Raw genomic sequence first — 14,836 nt, 5'->3', positions numbered from 1 at the left:
AGGTAACTACGGTCCCCGCTGCCTCCCACAACGACATCAAAATTACAACTAAAATACAGAACAACCATCACTCGGGACCTCCTGAAATTGAGCTGCACATAAGCCCTACAACCAGAGAACAGAAACATCGAGTCCAGTAGGAGGAGTGGAGATGCAGTCGTGGGCCCACACCCAGTGCCACAGTATAAACCTGGGAGGGACATCTCGGCAGTGGAGGTTTCCCGGAAGAGGGAGGGGAGGGGTCCCAGCCCCACATCAGGACCCCAGCCCAGGGCTCCAGGGCCGGGAAGAGAAATCCCCACAACTTCAGGCTGTGAAAACCAGCGGGGACTGTCGCTGAGGGTCGTGGAGGCTGCGGGAGCCCCAGGCTCTCCTCTTAAAGGGCTCATGCACGGACTCACTCAGACATGCTCCCTCTGAGCCCCAGCACTGGGCAGCAGCTTGAAAGGAACCTGGGACACTTGGGGAGGAACTAACCTGCCTGAAATTGGGGTGAGAAGTGGAGGGGCAACTTTCTCCCAGACAGAGGAACTGGCACAGGCCATTGCTCCTTTGGCGAGTCCTCCCCCCACACAGCAGGCAGGCAGGCGCCACATTTGAATCGCCAGCACCTGACTCACACCTTTGTTCCCACCCCTCCCCACCTGCAAGCTCATCCAAGCCATTTCCAAGGGCTTTTCTATGTAAGTGGCCTCTTTAGCATCATGCTTGAGACTTTCCTAAAATCTCACAAAGCAGCAGCAGCTGGCCTCAGCATGCCCCATACATCTTGATAAGTGGCCCCAGGCCTGGCATTAGTGGCAGCGTGTACGGGTTCATAGATGGGCCTCTCCTGGACACCTCCAAGCCCAGCACAAGTAGCAGCTAACTATGGTTTGCTGTGTACCTCATGCTGGGTGGCCCTGGGCAAGGAACTGGCAGAGGCTGACTTTGCACCTCCAGGGAGGCCCCAGAGACAGTGCACCTGGTGGTCAGATTCAACCACGCTGGATTACAACCCTACCATCTCCATGAGTGACACACTCAAGAGGTGCACTTGGTGAACACCGAAGCTCCACTGAAGTAAATCCTGATCGATTGGGGTGTCTCCAGCATATCAGCTCTTTGGCTGTAGTTGCAGCTGGTCCTCACAGCCAAATGGCCTGGGGGGTCAGTTCCTCCCAATGATGCCAACAGCAATCAAGACTCAACTACAACAGGACAGTGCATACAGCCCATACAGGGGAGCATCTAGAAGGCCCAGCTCAGGTGACTGGGGAGGCTGAGCCACTGGACCCTACAGGACACCTACTACACAAAGCCACTCTACCAATTCCAGGAGACATAGCAGCTCTACCTAATACACAGAAAGAAACACCTGGAAGCAGCGATAATGTGGAGGCAAAGAAACATGTCATAAAGAACAGAAGAGCCCGGCTGGGCGTGCCTCAGCGGTTGAGCGTCGACCTGGGATCCAGGCGATCAGGGTTCGATTCCCGGTCAGGGCATATGCCCGGGTTGTGGCCTCAATCAATGACTCTCTCATCATTGATGTTTCTATCTCTCTCTCTCCCTCTCCTTTCCTCTCTCTGAAATTAATGAAGATATATTTTAAAAAAAAAAGAAAAAAGATTATTTATAAAAGAACAGAAGAAAGCTCCAGAAAAGAAACTAAATGAAATAGAGCCAACCAAGATACTAGATACAGAGTTCAGAATAATGGTTATAAGGATGCTCAAGGACCTTAGTAAGATTATTAAGGAAACTAGTGAGATCATCAATGACATAATAAAGTACCAATCAGAAATGAAGGCTACACAAACTGAAATGAAGAATAGTTTACAGGGAATCAACAATAGAGTAGAGGATGCTGAGAATCAGATCAGCAATTTGGAATATGAGGAAACAAAAACACCCAACCAGAAGAGCAAAAAGAAAGAATCCAGAAATATAAAGATAGTATAAGGAGCCTCTAGGACAACTTCAAGCATCCTAACATTCATATTATTGGGGTGGGTGCAAGAAGGGGAAGAAAGAGAGCAAGAAATTGAAAACCTATTTGAAAAAATAATTACAGAAAACTTCCTCTACCTGGTGAAAGAAATAGACTTATAAGTCCAAGAAGCACGGAGAGTCCCAAACAAGAGGAATCCAAAGAGGCCCACACCAAGACACATCATAATTAAAATGCCAAAGGTTAAAGACAAAGAGAGAATCTTAAAAGCAGCAAGAGAAAAGCAGTTAGTTACCTACAAGGGAGCACCCATATGACTGTCAACTGATTTCTTAACAGAAACTTTGCAGGCCAGAAGGGATTGGCAAGCAATATTCAAAGTGATGAAAAGCAAGAACCTACAGCCAAGATTACTTTACCCAGCAAAGCTATAATTTAGAATTGAAGGTCAGATAAAGAGCTTCCCAGACAAGAAAAAGCTAAAGGACTTCATCACCAGCAGACCAGTACTACAGGAAATGTTGAAGGGTCTTCTTTAAGAAGTTAATGATCAAAGAAACTTACAAACAAAATAGACTTAGAGACACTGAAGCATGCAACAGAGAGTTGTATCTCAGGGGGAAGAGGGAAGGGGGGTGGAGGGTGGGAAGAGATTAACTAAAGAAGTTATATGCATATAAGCATAACCCATGGACACAGACAATAATTGGGTGAAGGCCTGGGGAGGGGTTGGGAGAGAGGTGGAGGAGGTCAATGGGGGGAAAAAGTAGGATACCTGTAATACTTTCAACAATAAAGATAAATTTCTAAAATAAATAAATAAAATAAAATAATTCTGTTGAGTTAATATGAATGCATGTTAAATTTCCCAACACCATGAAAATTCAAATGATTTTCCACCAGTCTTTGCTATTCCAAGCTCTATAAGAGAAAATGTTATATTGTTCTCAAGAACTCCCACCTCTAGTCCAAAGATTAATATAGAGTCGACATCTTCAAATTTGCTTTGATATCAAGATGGTAAACTGTTGAGTACCAGGGAGTACCTAAAGCTGGCTTCAATCACAGCTAATTACTGCCCAGCTGGGCATGGCTCAGTGGTTGAGCATTCACCTAGGACCCAGGAGACCTCGATTCGATTCCTGGTCAGGGCACATGCCTGGGTTTCAGGCTCAATCCCCAGTTGGGGGCATGCAGGGGGCAGCTGCTCAATGACTGTCTCATCATTGATGTTTCTATCTCTCTTTCTCTCCCTTCCTCTCTCTGAAAGCAATAAAGATATATTAAAAAAAAAAAAAAAAAAAGCTGATTACTAAAAGTAGAAATAAATGTAAGAAAAAAAGATATTTATTCCCATATCTTGAAGTATTATTAATAACTCCAGAGTAGTTCATTTTCAAAAAGACAAACTGGTTTATAAATATATAAGATTCAAAATCATTGATTCCTTTTCCTCACTCTGTCAGAAACGAGCCTCCAGCCATTGTTCTCTGTACGGAGATACCAGCCCCTACGGTCCTCTTCCTGAAGGTTGTCACTTTTAACAGGAGATGCATATTTTGCTGAAAGTTTTGTGTAATCTCTAGGGCTATTAGCACACAGATCTTCAACATGTCTCTCAGTAAAAATTTTATAGTATATGTCAGGTGGAAATTTAACCTGTAGGTGGAAAAGTTCAAAGGAACATTATAATCTAATAACAAAATGGTTTACATTTTAAAAATTACATCTCTTCAGTTTCATGTAAGTGTACTTTAAAACTACAAGTAAGAATTCATTCATACTTACACCACCTAATCTGAACCGTACATGAATGCCAGCAGCAGCATCTAGGAGCTCTGCCTATAAAAAAAATATTACTTTTCAACATTCTGCATATACCAATTCATTATTTCTCACTCTATCATGTTATAATAGTTGTTGAATATTGTTTATTTATGAAATAAGGCAAGTGACTAAACCTTAAATAATTATTTTTAAATTAGAAAATATTTTAAGATTTAATTTCTTATAGGCATCTAACAAACAGTTTACATGACAACTGGAAAAATAGTATGAGACTATGTTTTCTTTCTACTTAATATATAAATATAAAAGTAAAATGAGGGCAGGTGGGTAGAGGGGGAGAGATTAACCATAGAACTTATATGCATCTATGTATAATCCAAGGACACAGACACCGGTGTGGTGAGGGACTGGGGAGGGGAGTGGGGCGGGGTGGAATGGGTCAATGGGGAGAAAAAGGAACATCTGTAATATTTTGAACAAAAAGAAAAAAAGGTCAAATGATTTGTTATTCATAAAAAAAGTTTTAAATAAGTCCTCAAATATATAATTTACATATTAAGTATTATTTCACAGGTAAATTCAAAGAAAAATTGTGATTGATCAATCTGAGTTTAACACCAGATCACCTTTCCTAACTAGCTTTAATTAAATTTAAAAATCCATGTTTAAATTTCTTAAGAATTGTATATAATTGGTCTTCTAAATTTTAGTGCCTTGGACCAAATGAAAAATGTAGAAAAAAATATTTGGTCCTCTATTAGAAGACAGTTCACCTTGTCTCCTAATAATATTAAATTAGATGAGGAAATAGGTGCTATCCTAAATTGTTCAGTCCAGAAAGCCTAGAAAACAACACTAGCTTTACATAATTTTATCCTGAGTAAAAATTATACCTACATACATACATACATAGAGTCATAATTCAAATATGAAAAAAGATGTTTTAAATTCATAAAATATATACTTTTATTATGAATATATATACCTTTTTTCCCACTAAAGTAGTCAAATCTTAAGTGTACAGCTCCATTAATTTTTACCCTTCCTCTTCCAGTCAGTTAGGATGAGGGGCTGATCACCTCAAGTCGGAACTGCGTTTTAGTAACCCCCATCGAGCTTGCTCACTTCTAATTTCTCAGGGGTGATTATGGCAGGTCTCTAGCTCCTCAACCATGGAAGACTGTGGGAAACTCTCTGGAAGATCTGAGCTTAATTCTTTATCTTTCTACCATCCACAGACTCAAATAGCGGTGGGGTTGGCTGTGTATCTAAGGCAGTTCCCTTCTCTCCAGAATGACTTTGTCTCTTAAGTTTATGAGAGATTTCATTTAGTGCAACAGTGTTGTTTAAAGTGGACTTAGATGAGTTGTAAATTAGTTCACTACAAACTCTAAGGTAACCAAAAAAGAGTTAAAAAGAAGTGTAATTTATATACTAAGAAAGGAAAGAAAATACAATCATATAAAATGCTCAATTAAAACCAGAGAAGGCAGAAAAGGAGAGAGAGGGATGGAGGGATGGATGGATGGATGGATGGATGGATGGATGGGAGGGAGGGAGGGAGGGAAAGGAAACAAGGACCACAAAATACCCTTAGGAGATACTGTTAGGAAATGGTAACTAAAATGGTAGATCAAACTATATCAATAATCACTTTAAATGTCAATGGTCTAAATATACCAATTAAAAGACAGAGACTCTCAGAGTGGATAAAAATAAGACCAACTACTATATGTTGTCTACGAAAACCCACTTTAAATATAAAGACAGGCTGGTTAAAAGGAAAGGGATGGAGAAAGATACAGCACTTTAATTAACACTAATCAATTAAAAGCTGAGCAGCTATATTAATTTCAGACAAAGCTGAATTGAAAGCAAAGAAAATGATCAGAAATAAAAAGGAGCATTACATGATGATAAAGTGGTCAATTTTCTAAGAAGGCATAACAATACCTAATGTATATGTGCCTAACAACAGAACATCAAAATATGTAGGCAAAAATGGACAGAACTGCAAGGACAACTAGAGGAATCACTATTATAGTTGGAGACTTCAACATTGCTCCATCAGTAATCGACAGATTCAGCAGACAGAAAATCAATAGGGCTGTAATTAAACCAAACAGCACCATCAATAACTGGATCTAATTTACATTTATTGAGCACTTCACCCAACAATAGAAGAATATACATTCTTCTCAAGCTCACATGGACATATACCAAGGTAGAATATTTTCTGGCCCATAAAACACCTTAATAAATGTAAAAGAATAGATATCATACAAAGTGTGCTCGCAGGCCACAATGGAAGAAATCAGTAGCAGGAGGACAGATGGAAAGCTCCCAAACTTGGAAATTAAACAACACACTTCTAAATAACAAATAGGTCAAATAAAGAGTATCAAGATTTTAAATTAAAAAATTTAACTTAGAAAATGAAACGAAAATACAACTTATCAAAATTTGTGAGATGCAGCAAAAGGTAGTACTTAGAGGACAACTGGTAGCATTGATTGCATATATTAGAAAACAATAAAGATGAAATCCGTAATCTAAGCTTCCACCTCAAGAAACCAGGAAAAGAAAACAAATTAAAACAAAAGTAAGCAGAAGGATACCTGGCCAGCGTGGCTCAGAAGTCGATTTTCATGTCAAACATGCATGTTGCAATCTCTTGTATAAGCATAAAAGAATGATAATAGAGAAGGCAAAATGTAACAACAGTAAAATAATCAGTCCGAAAGAAGTCAAGAAAGGATTTTAAAAAAGAACATAGAGCATTTGAGCATACAGACAGTAAACAGTAAACTATTAGTAATTACACTGAATGTGCATGGAGTAAATGCTCCAAGAAAAGAGGAAGAGTATCTTACTAGATGAAAAAAGTGTTAACTCACAATTTCCTGCCTACAAAAGACACAGCTAAAATACGAAGATACAGAATGCTGAAAGTAAAATAATGAGAAAGATGTACCATGCAGACAATAGTGAGAAAAATAGTTGATGTGGCTACATTAATGTCAGAGATCTTGGACCTTAAAGTAGAAATGATTACTAGATATAAAGGGAGACACTTTGTAATAATAAAAAGGTTCAATTCACAAGAAAATCAATACAATACTAAATTGATATTCAGTCAACAGCATTGTCTCAAAATATATAAAAAGTATATATTTTGAGGAAAATGGGCAAGTTTTCATTCATAGTGGGAGATCTTAACACACCTTCCTGGGTAACTGATAGTATAACTAGGCAAAAATAATCAGTAAGGATATAGATGATTTGGTCAACATAATTGACAAGTTTGAACTAGCTAACATCTGTACAACACTATGCTCAACAACTGCAGAATACATATTCTTTTCAAGAATAAATAAAAATGTATAAAAATGAGCCCTGGCCAGTGTGGCTCAGTGGTTAAGAGCATCTGCCCAAGGACTAAATGGTCTTGGGTTCAATTCCTGGTCAAGGGCATGTATCTGGGTTGCAGGTTCCATCTCTGCCCAGTCAAGGCGCATGTGGGCGACAACCAATTGATGTTTCTCTCTCATATCAATGTTTCTCTCTCCTCCCCCCCCCACTGTCTTTAAAAATCAATGGAAAAAATATCCTCTGGTAAGGATTAACAATAACAACAAAAGTATAAAAATGAAGATTAACAGGGGATTGAAATTACAGAGCAATTAAGATAAAGATCAATACGGAAAAGATGATGATTCCCGAGTGTTTGGAAATGTAGCAAAGTACAATTCCAAATAACCAGAAGAAATCAAAGCAGAAATTTAAAAATATTTTGAAGTGAGTTTGATAATGAAAATATTTGACATATCAAAACTTGTACACTGCTGCTAAAACCATACATAAATAAAAATTTATAGCCTTAAATGTATATATCAGGAAAGACTAAAAATCAATAAATTCAGCATTCATTTTAAAAAGCTTAAAAATAACAGCAAATATAACTCAAAGAAACTATAAAGAGAGAAATACTATACAGTAGAAAATGATGAAGTAGAAAATAAATGAACAATAGAAAGGAAGAACACTGAAAGTTGGTTCTTGAAAAGACTAATAAAAGTGAGAAACCCTGATGAGACTGGTTAAGAATGGGACATATATGCATTTCTATGTTTACTGAAGCATTATTCATAAACCATGATATGAAACAACCTAAAGTGGAGTGGGGGGAGGTAGAAGAAGGCATGGGGGGATAAATGGTGATGGAAGGAGACTTGATTGGGGTGGTGAACACACAATAAAATATACAGATGATGTATTACAGAATTGTACACCTGACACCTATATAATTTTATTAACCAATGTCACCTCAATAAATTCAATAAAAAAAGACAACAACGTAAGTACCTACCAAGGGATGAATGCATAAAGAAGATGTAATATGGTAATATGTGTGACACACACACACACACACACACTCTGCATTTTCTTTATTCATATATTTATAATGCAGTATTATTCAACTATGGGAAAGAAAAACATCCTGCCATTTGTAGCAACACGTATGGACCTTGAACATATTATGCTAAGTGAGAACTCAGACAGAGAAAGACAAGTACTATATGATATCACTTATATGTTGAATCTATAAAAGCCAAACTTGTAAAAACAGGGAGTAAAATGTGGTTACCAGGAGATGGGGGACGGGGGGCAGTAAGAAAGATTTTGTTTAGGGTACAAACTTGCCATGAGAAGTAAATCAGCCCTGGAGAGCTAATGCACAGTACAGTGAATATAGAAAACAATATTGTATTATAGTAATCAAACTTGCTGAGAGACTAGAACTCAGTTACGACAGCCACTGAAGAGAAAGGTTAATTATGTAACATGATAGAGGTGCTAATTATCACTACAATGGCAATTGTATTACAATTATTAAATGTTGAACACCTTAAATTTATACAATGTTATATATCAAATACATTTCAATTAAAAGAATAAATAATTAAGAGAAGACAAATAACCAGTATCAAGAATGAAATAAAGAGAAATGACTATAGATTCTAGGACATTAGAAAGATTTTAAGGGGATATTATGAACATAAATTTGCAAATAAATTTGAAAGTTTAGATAAGACAAACAACTTCTTATAAAAAAAATACAACTTATCAAAACCATCAGAATAAATACAAAATATGAATAGATCTATAACTATAAATTAAATTTGTAATTTAAAATCTTCCCACAAAGAAAACTTCTGGCACAGATAGCTTCACTGGTAAAGCCTTCCAAACATTTAAGGAAGAAATAACATTCAATGTCTAAAAATAAAAATCAAGAAAGTAAACAGAGAAGGAACATTTCCCAACTTATTTTAGGATGTCAGCTACGTTTGATACCAAAATTTGACAGAGACAAGGTGAGAAAGTAAATTACATGTTCTGCATAAAATATAGCTGCAAAAATTTGAGCAAAATATTAGCAAACTAAATTTAGTAATATTTAAAAAGTATAAATGCCATATATTTTCACTTACATGTGGAATCTAATGAACAAAATAGAAACAGAGGCATGGATACATGGAACAGGCTGACAGATGTCAGAGGGGAGAGGGTTGGGGGACTGGGTGAAAGGTGAAGAGATTAACCACAAAAACACATATACATAACACACAGACACAGACACCAGCGTGGTGATAGCCAAAGGGAAAGGGGGCTGGGGATAGGTGAAGGTGGGAAAAGTAGGGGATAAATGGAGACAGAAAGAGACTTTGCTTGGGGTGCACGATGCAGTGTGCAGATGATGTTTTATTGAGTTGTACACTTGAAACCTGTATGGCTTTGCAAACCAATGTCACCCCAATAAATTTGATAAAAAGTAAAATAAAATAAATGAAAAGGATAAGACATCATGACCAGTGGGTAAAAAGGTGAGGGATTAAAAAGTACAAATTGGTAGTTACAGAATAGTCACAGAGATGTAAATTACAGCATAGGGAATATAGTCAATAATATAATAATTATGTATGGGACCAGGTCAGTACTTGAAATATCAGGGTGACTAATCTGTGAAGTACATGATTGTCTAACCATTATGCTGTACATCTGAAACTAATACAGAATAATACTGAATGTAAACTGTAATTGGAAAAAAAAAAAGACATGTGTGTATCCCAGGAATGCTAAGTAAGATTAATATTCAAATAAAAGAAAAATATCTCAATTAAAGCACAAAAATATTTCATAAAGTTTAATGTTCATTCTTGGAATGGACAAAAACCTCTTTTAGCTCAATAAGAATAGAAGGAAACTTTTTTAATCAGATAAAAGTTTTCTATAAAAAAAAATTCCTAAAGCACACCTCTTATATAATAATGTACTACTGAGCCCTTTCCCTTTGAAATCAGGAATGTGTTGGCAGTGATTTGCACAACACCTGAGGCAGTGGTTTGAAGTATGGAAACACTGATCTGGGTGATGGTTACACAGGGGTTTGCTTGTAATGTCTCACTGAGCTATACATTTATGTAAAATAAATTTTTATATGTGTATAATACTTCAATAAAAAAGTTTGTAAAAGGAACAAATATAATCACGTTGAGTTTATAAAGTAGTCACACAATTTTAAGGGGGGAAAAGATGCTTTATCAATAAATAATGTCCTTACCTCTTTAGGATTAAAATACCTTACTATCTGACGTGGTTCCCCTTGTCTTCTTATATTAATCAGACTTTTAAAGTGTTGGAATACAGTGACATTCTAAAGGTTCAAAACACATAACATTTTATGGTCAAAACTGGGTGAAAAATGAGTAAAAACTGTAAAAATAGATTTTATATATGTAAACTAGATTTTAGATATACTGTCCACACAGGGTTTCCATTGACAAGCCAGGCAATGTTGGTATTACTCTAACGAGTTTTACCCTTAAGTTTGTAATTCTATCACTAGCAGCTATAAATAGAATATCCAGAACTCTGGTTGGGTCACTTCTGTATACTACAGAGTAATCTAGGATAAAGACAAAATACAGCCTAGTGATTAAGAACACTAACTCTGGCATAATGTTGTATGGGGTCAACTGTTAGTACTTGCTAGCTGTGTGACCCTGGGCAAGTCGCTTAACCTCAGCTTCTTATCTAAAATATAGGAATGAGCCTGGCTGGGCGTGGCTCAGCGGTTGAGCGTCGACCTGGGATCCAGGCGATCGGGGTTTGATTCCCGGTCAGGGCACATGCCCGGTTGTGGGCTTGATCAATGACTCTCTTGTCGTTGATGTTTCTGCCTCTCTCTCTCCCCCTCCTTTCCTCTCTCTGAAATCAATAAAGATATATTTAAAAAATAAAAAAATAAAAAAATATAGGAATGATAGTAGCTATCTCATACAGGTATGGTGAAAAATGAATGCGTTAATATTTGTAAAGCACTTAGAACAACTTTTGGCACAAGAACGTATTCAATAAATATGATCTATTATTATCATTACAGAATCCTCTTCGTTCCTGTAATTCCACTGATTTATAAACCCTATCTATTTTTTTTATATATATCTTTATTGATTTCAGAGAGAGGAAAGGAGAGGGAGAGAGAGAGATAGAAACATCAACGATGAAAGAGTCACTGATTGAGCCCGCAACCCGGGCATGTGCCCTGACCGGGAATCGAGCCCCGACTGCCTGGATCCTAGGTCGATGCTCAACCACTGAGCCACGCCTGGCCGGGCCCTATCTATTTTTCATATTAGCACAAATTTAGTTAAACGACTCCTAAAAATTCTTCAATCTTGGAAAACTATTTCTTTGGTAGCACTCTCCTCACACCCTAGCCCATCAAAAACCCCTTAATAACTCTTGGTAAACTCCACCCCCCCTTAGTTTCCATATGTGAAGTCATCAAATAAACTCAAATTGAAGTAACCCATAGCACCAGTACGACCATCTGAAGCCCTACTGCGACTGCCTGTGGAATATGACACAGCCACCATCAACAGATATATTCCTTCTGCAAGGAAGATATAATTTCCCCTAAGTAAAACCCCAAATTGAGTATCAAAAAATTACGAGTTTAAAATCTGGATAGTATCTTCTAAATATGTAGATTACTGTATCAAACCACCCCAAAACTTAGTGACTTAAAGCAACAACTACTTTCTATGGGTTGACAGGGAACTTCTGCTGGTCTTGCTTGGACTCACGTATGTGGCTGTAGTCAGCTGCCAGATCAGCTGGAGCTGGGTGATTTATGGCCTCACATACATATCTGGGTCTTCAGCTTGGAATGCTGGAACATCTGGGATGGCTGGGACTCTCTCTCCACACAGACTTTCAGTTTGAGTTTCTTCACAGCATGGAGGTTTCAAAGTACCAAAGAGAGAGAAAGTAGAAGTTGCAAGGCTTCTTAAGGCCTTGTCTTGTAAGTCATACAGCATCTGTTATTCTGCATTCTACTGGTCAAAGTCAAGACCTAGCAGCCCTCAAGAGGTGAAGTTCAAAGTGTAACCTACAGGAAATTCCATATATATTTTGGCCTTACTCAGGGTCACCCTGAAGGACAGGGATGAAGATAAATCCTTCCAGGGTACAGAACCTCAAGCAGTATACATGGTTGTATATTGTACCTGGAAGGAAAGATGACCAGAGGTACGGATCTACAGATAGGCAGTGACTGATGGTTTAAGTGGATGGTCAGGAATTTGGAAAGAATATGGTTAGAAAATTGGTGACAAGAAGATCTGGAGAAGAGGTCAAGTCACCCACCCTCAAATGTACACCAAGTGTCAAGATATTTGTGACCATGTAGATGCTCACCAAAGAGCAATTTCAGCAAAGAAGAATCTTAATAATCATGTAGGCAAAGTGACTAGTTCTTTGGAGTCATCCAGCCTTTTTCGCGAGCCACTGCTCTCCTTGCCAAGGACCTCATGAACAAAGTGCCATGCAGCAAAACTGCAGGTTATTCATGGGCTCAGCAACATGGATTATTACTGACCAGATCTGGCCACTGCCACTGCTGAGTGCCCACTTTGCCAAAACAGAGACCAACAGTGAGCCCCTATATGGCATTGTTTCTTGGGGTAATTGGCCGGCTTCCTCGTGGCACAATGATTAGCTGAACATTTCCATTGTGGAGGGGTAATACTTTATTCTCACTGGAAGTGCTACTTTACCCTTCTGTGTGCATACAAAAACCACCACCTGTATATTTTCAAAATGCTTTATTCCCTGTCATAATGTTGCACATAGCATTACTTCTTTCCAGCAAATGAAGTACATCAATGAGCCCATGCTCATGAAATTCACTGATATTACCTTGTTCCCCACTAGCCTAAACCAGCGATTTTCAACCAGTATGCCACTATGCACTGATGTGTCACAAGCATTTTTAAAACATGCAATACCTGACTACTCAGTCAGCGTCCCTGACCTCTTTTCCCCTAGATTATCAAATTAAAAAAATGACAACAGCCAGCACAATAGCTATCCAGTGTGAATGAATCAAAAGTACAGCTATTTTTTGTCAGTTTGGCAAGAAATATATTTTTGGTGTGCTGCAGAATTTTGGTGATTAGTGTGCCATAAGATGAAAAGGTTTGAAAAGCGCTGCCCTAAACCAACTGACCTGAAAGAATGGTGGAATGGAATTTTAGAATCTCAGTTACTGTTAAGAGTTCCAGTGGTAACACTTTTCAGATTAGGGTGATGTCCTCCATGTCATGGTATATGATCTGAACAATAAACAGCATATGATGTTATTTCCCGCACAGCCAGCACTTATGAGTCTGAGAATCAAGGGATAGAAATGAAAGTGGCTCCCTCTCAATATTACCACTAATGATCCACTAGTGAAAATGTTGCTTCCTCCCCTTATACATCTGGGCTCTGTGGGTATAAAGTCTTAGGGAGAAATGCTTCTACCAAGGTACACACCGATAGTTTAGTCTATATGATCTTGTAATTCAATGAACTTCTTTAGGAGGATTATTCTGAATTCTTTGTCAGGCAGTTCAGAGATCTCCACTTCTTTAGGGTCAGTTATTGAAGCTTTATTAGCTTCTTTTGGCAGTGTCATATATTTGCAATACATATATTCAATAAAGGACCTGTAGGAAGGGTATATGAAAAATTGTTCCAAGTGAATATTGACAATATAGTAGTAGAGGTGATAGAACATGGGGGTTAGGATATTAGGAGGATATGTGAAGAAAAGGGTAGGGCTATTTATACGTTCATCATATATAAGGTGTCAAGTAATGCTATGTTGGCATGAGGGAACAAGAAATAAAGGTTTAAATGTTCTTTAAAGCAATAAGGTAACAAATAGAGGAATGGAAAAATAATAATTTATGATACAGGGAGGGGAGATAAGCAGGGTTGTAAAAGATAAGATAAATTATCTTTTCAAATCAAACCTAAAGTTGATACATAAAAAATAATTATATAAGCATATTATTATTTTAATATATCTTTATTGATTTCAGAGAGAGGAAAGGAGGGGGAGAGAGAGAGATAGAAACATCAATGATGAGAGAGTCTTTGATTGAGCCCGCAACCCGGGCATGTGCCCTGACCGGGAATCGAACCCGGATCGCCTGGATCCTAGGTTGACGCTCAACCGCTGAGCCACGCCTGGCCGGGCTAAGCATATTATTTAAAAGCATGGAAGTAACTACTAGAAGATACAAACAAACAGTCTAGGTGGTTGCTTTTAGGGTTTGAAGGTGGAAGAGTGGGGTGGCAAAAAAGACTTGCTTTTTAGTATACAGTCTACATTATTTTACTTATGTTAAAGAAATACACATATTACTTTGATAAAAATATTTAAAATTATAGAAAAATCTACATTTATATTTCTATCACTATGCAAATTATTCACTATAAGGCCACATAATATGCTAAAACTATGCATCCTTATTTATTTTCGCCTCCTGCACGTTCCCCAATTGGGGCCAAGGATCGAACCTGCAACCCTGCAGGCTGATGCGCTAACCACTGAGAAACACCAGCCAGTGCACTATGCATCCTTATTTATAAGTCCCCTATGGGCTATCTGAAGTAGAATGTATCTAGAATCAAGATCAAATGCATTCTCTTTATATATTAAAACTTTTAATTTGCATTATACTTGAACCATGAGTTTCTAACCACTTTTTAAGTCCA

General features: G+C 37.8%; 1 protein-coding gene across 1 annotated transcript in view; it reads right to left on the bottom strand.

Annotated features, from left to right (window-relative positions):
* Window positions 1–14,836, bottom strand: part of LOC308565835 (protein MFI) — a 37,015-nt gene that overhangs the window by 12,497 nt on the left and 9,682 nt on the right. The window contains exons 3-4 of the mRNA XM_081155497.1: window positions 3,722–3,775; window positions 3,392–3,592 (exon numbers count right to left, since the gene is read on the bottom strand). Coding sequence (XP_081011623.1) covers window positions 3,392–3,592; window positions 3,722–3,775 — 255 coding nt within the window. The remainder of the gene's footprint in view (window positions 1–3,391; window positions 3,593–3,721; window positions 3,776–14,836) is intronic.

Source organism: Miniopterus schreibersii, assembly GCF_964146895.1.
Source record: "Miniopterus schreibersii genome assembly, chromosome: 12".
Taxonomy (NCBI): Eukaryota; Metazoa; Chordata; class Mammalia; order Chiroptera; family Miniopteridae; genus Miniopterus; species Miniopterus schreibersii.
This window is presented reverse-complemented; position numbering and strand designations above follow the sequence as displayed.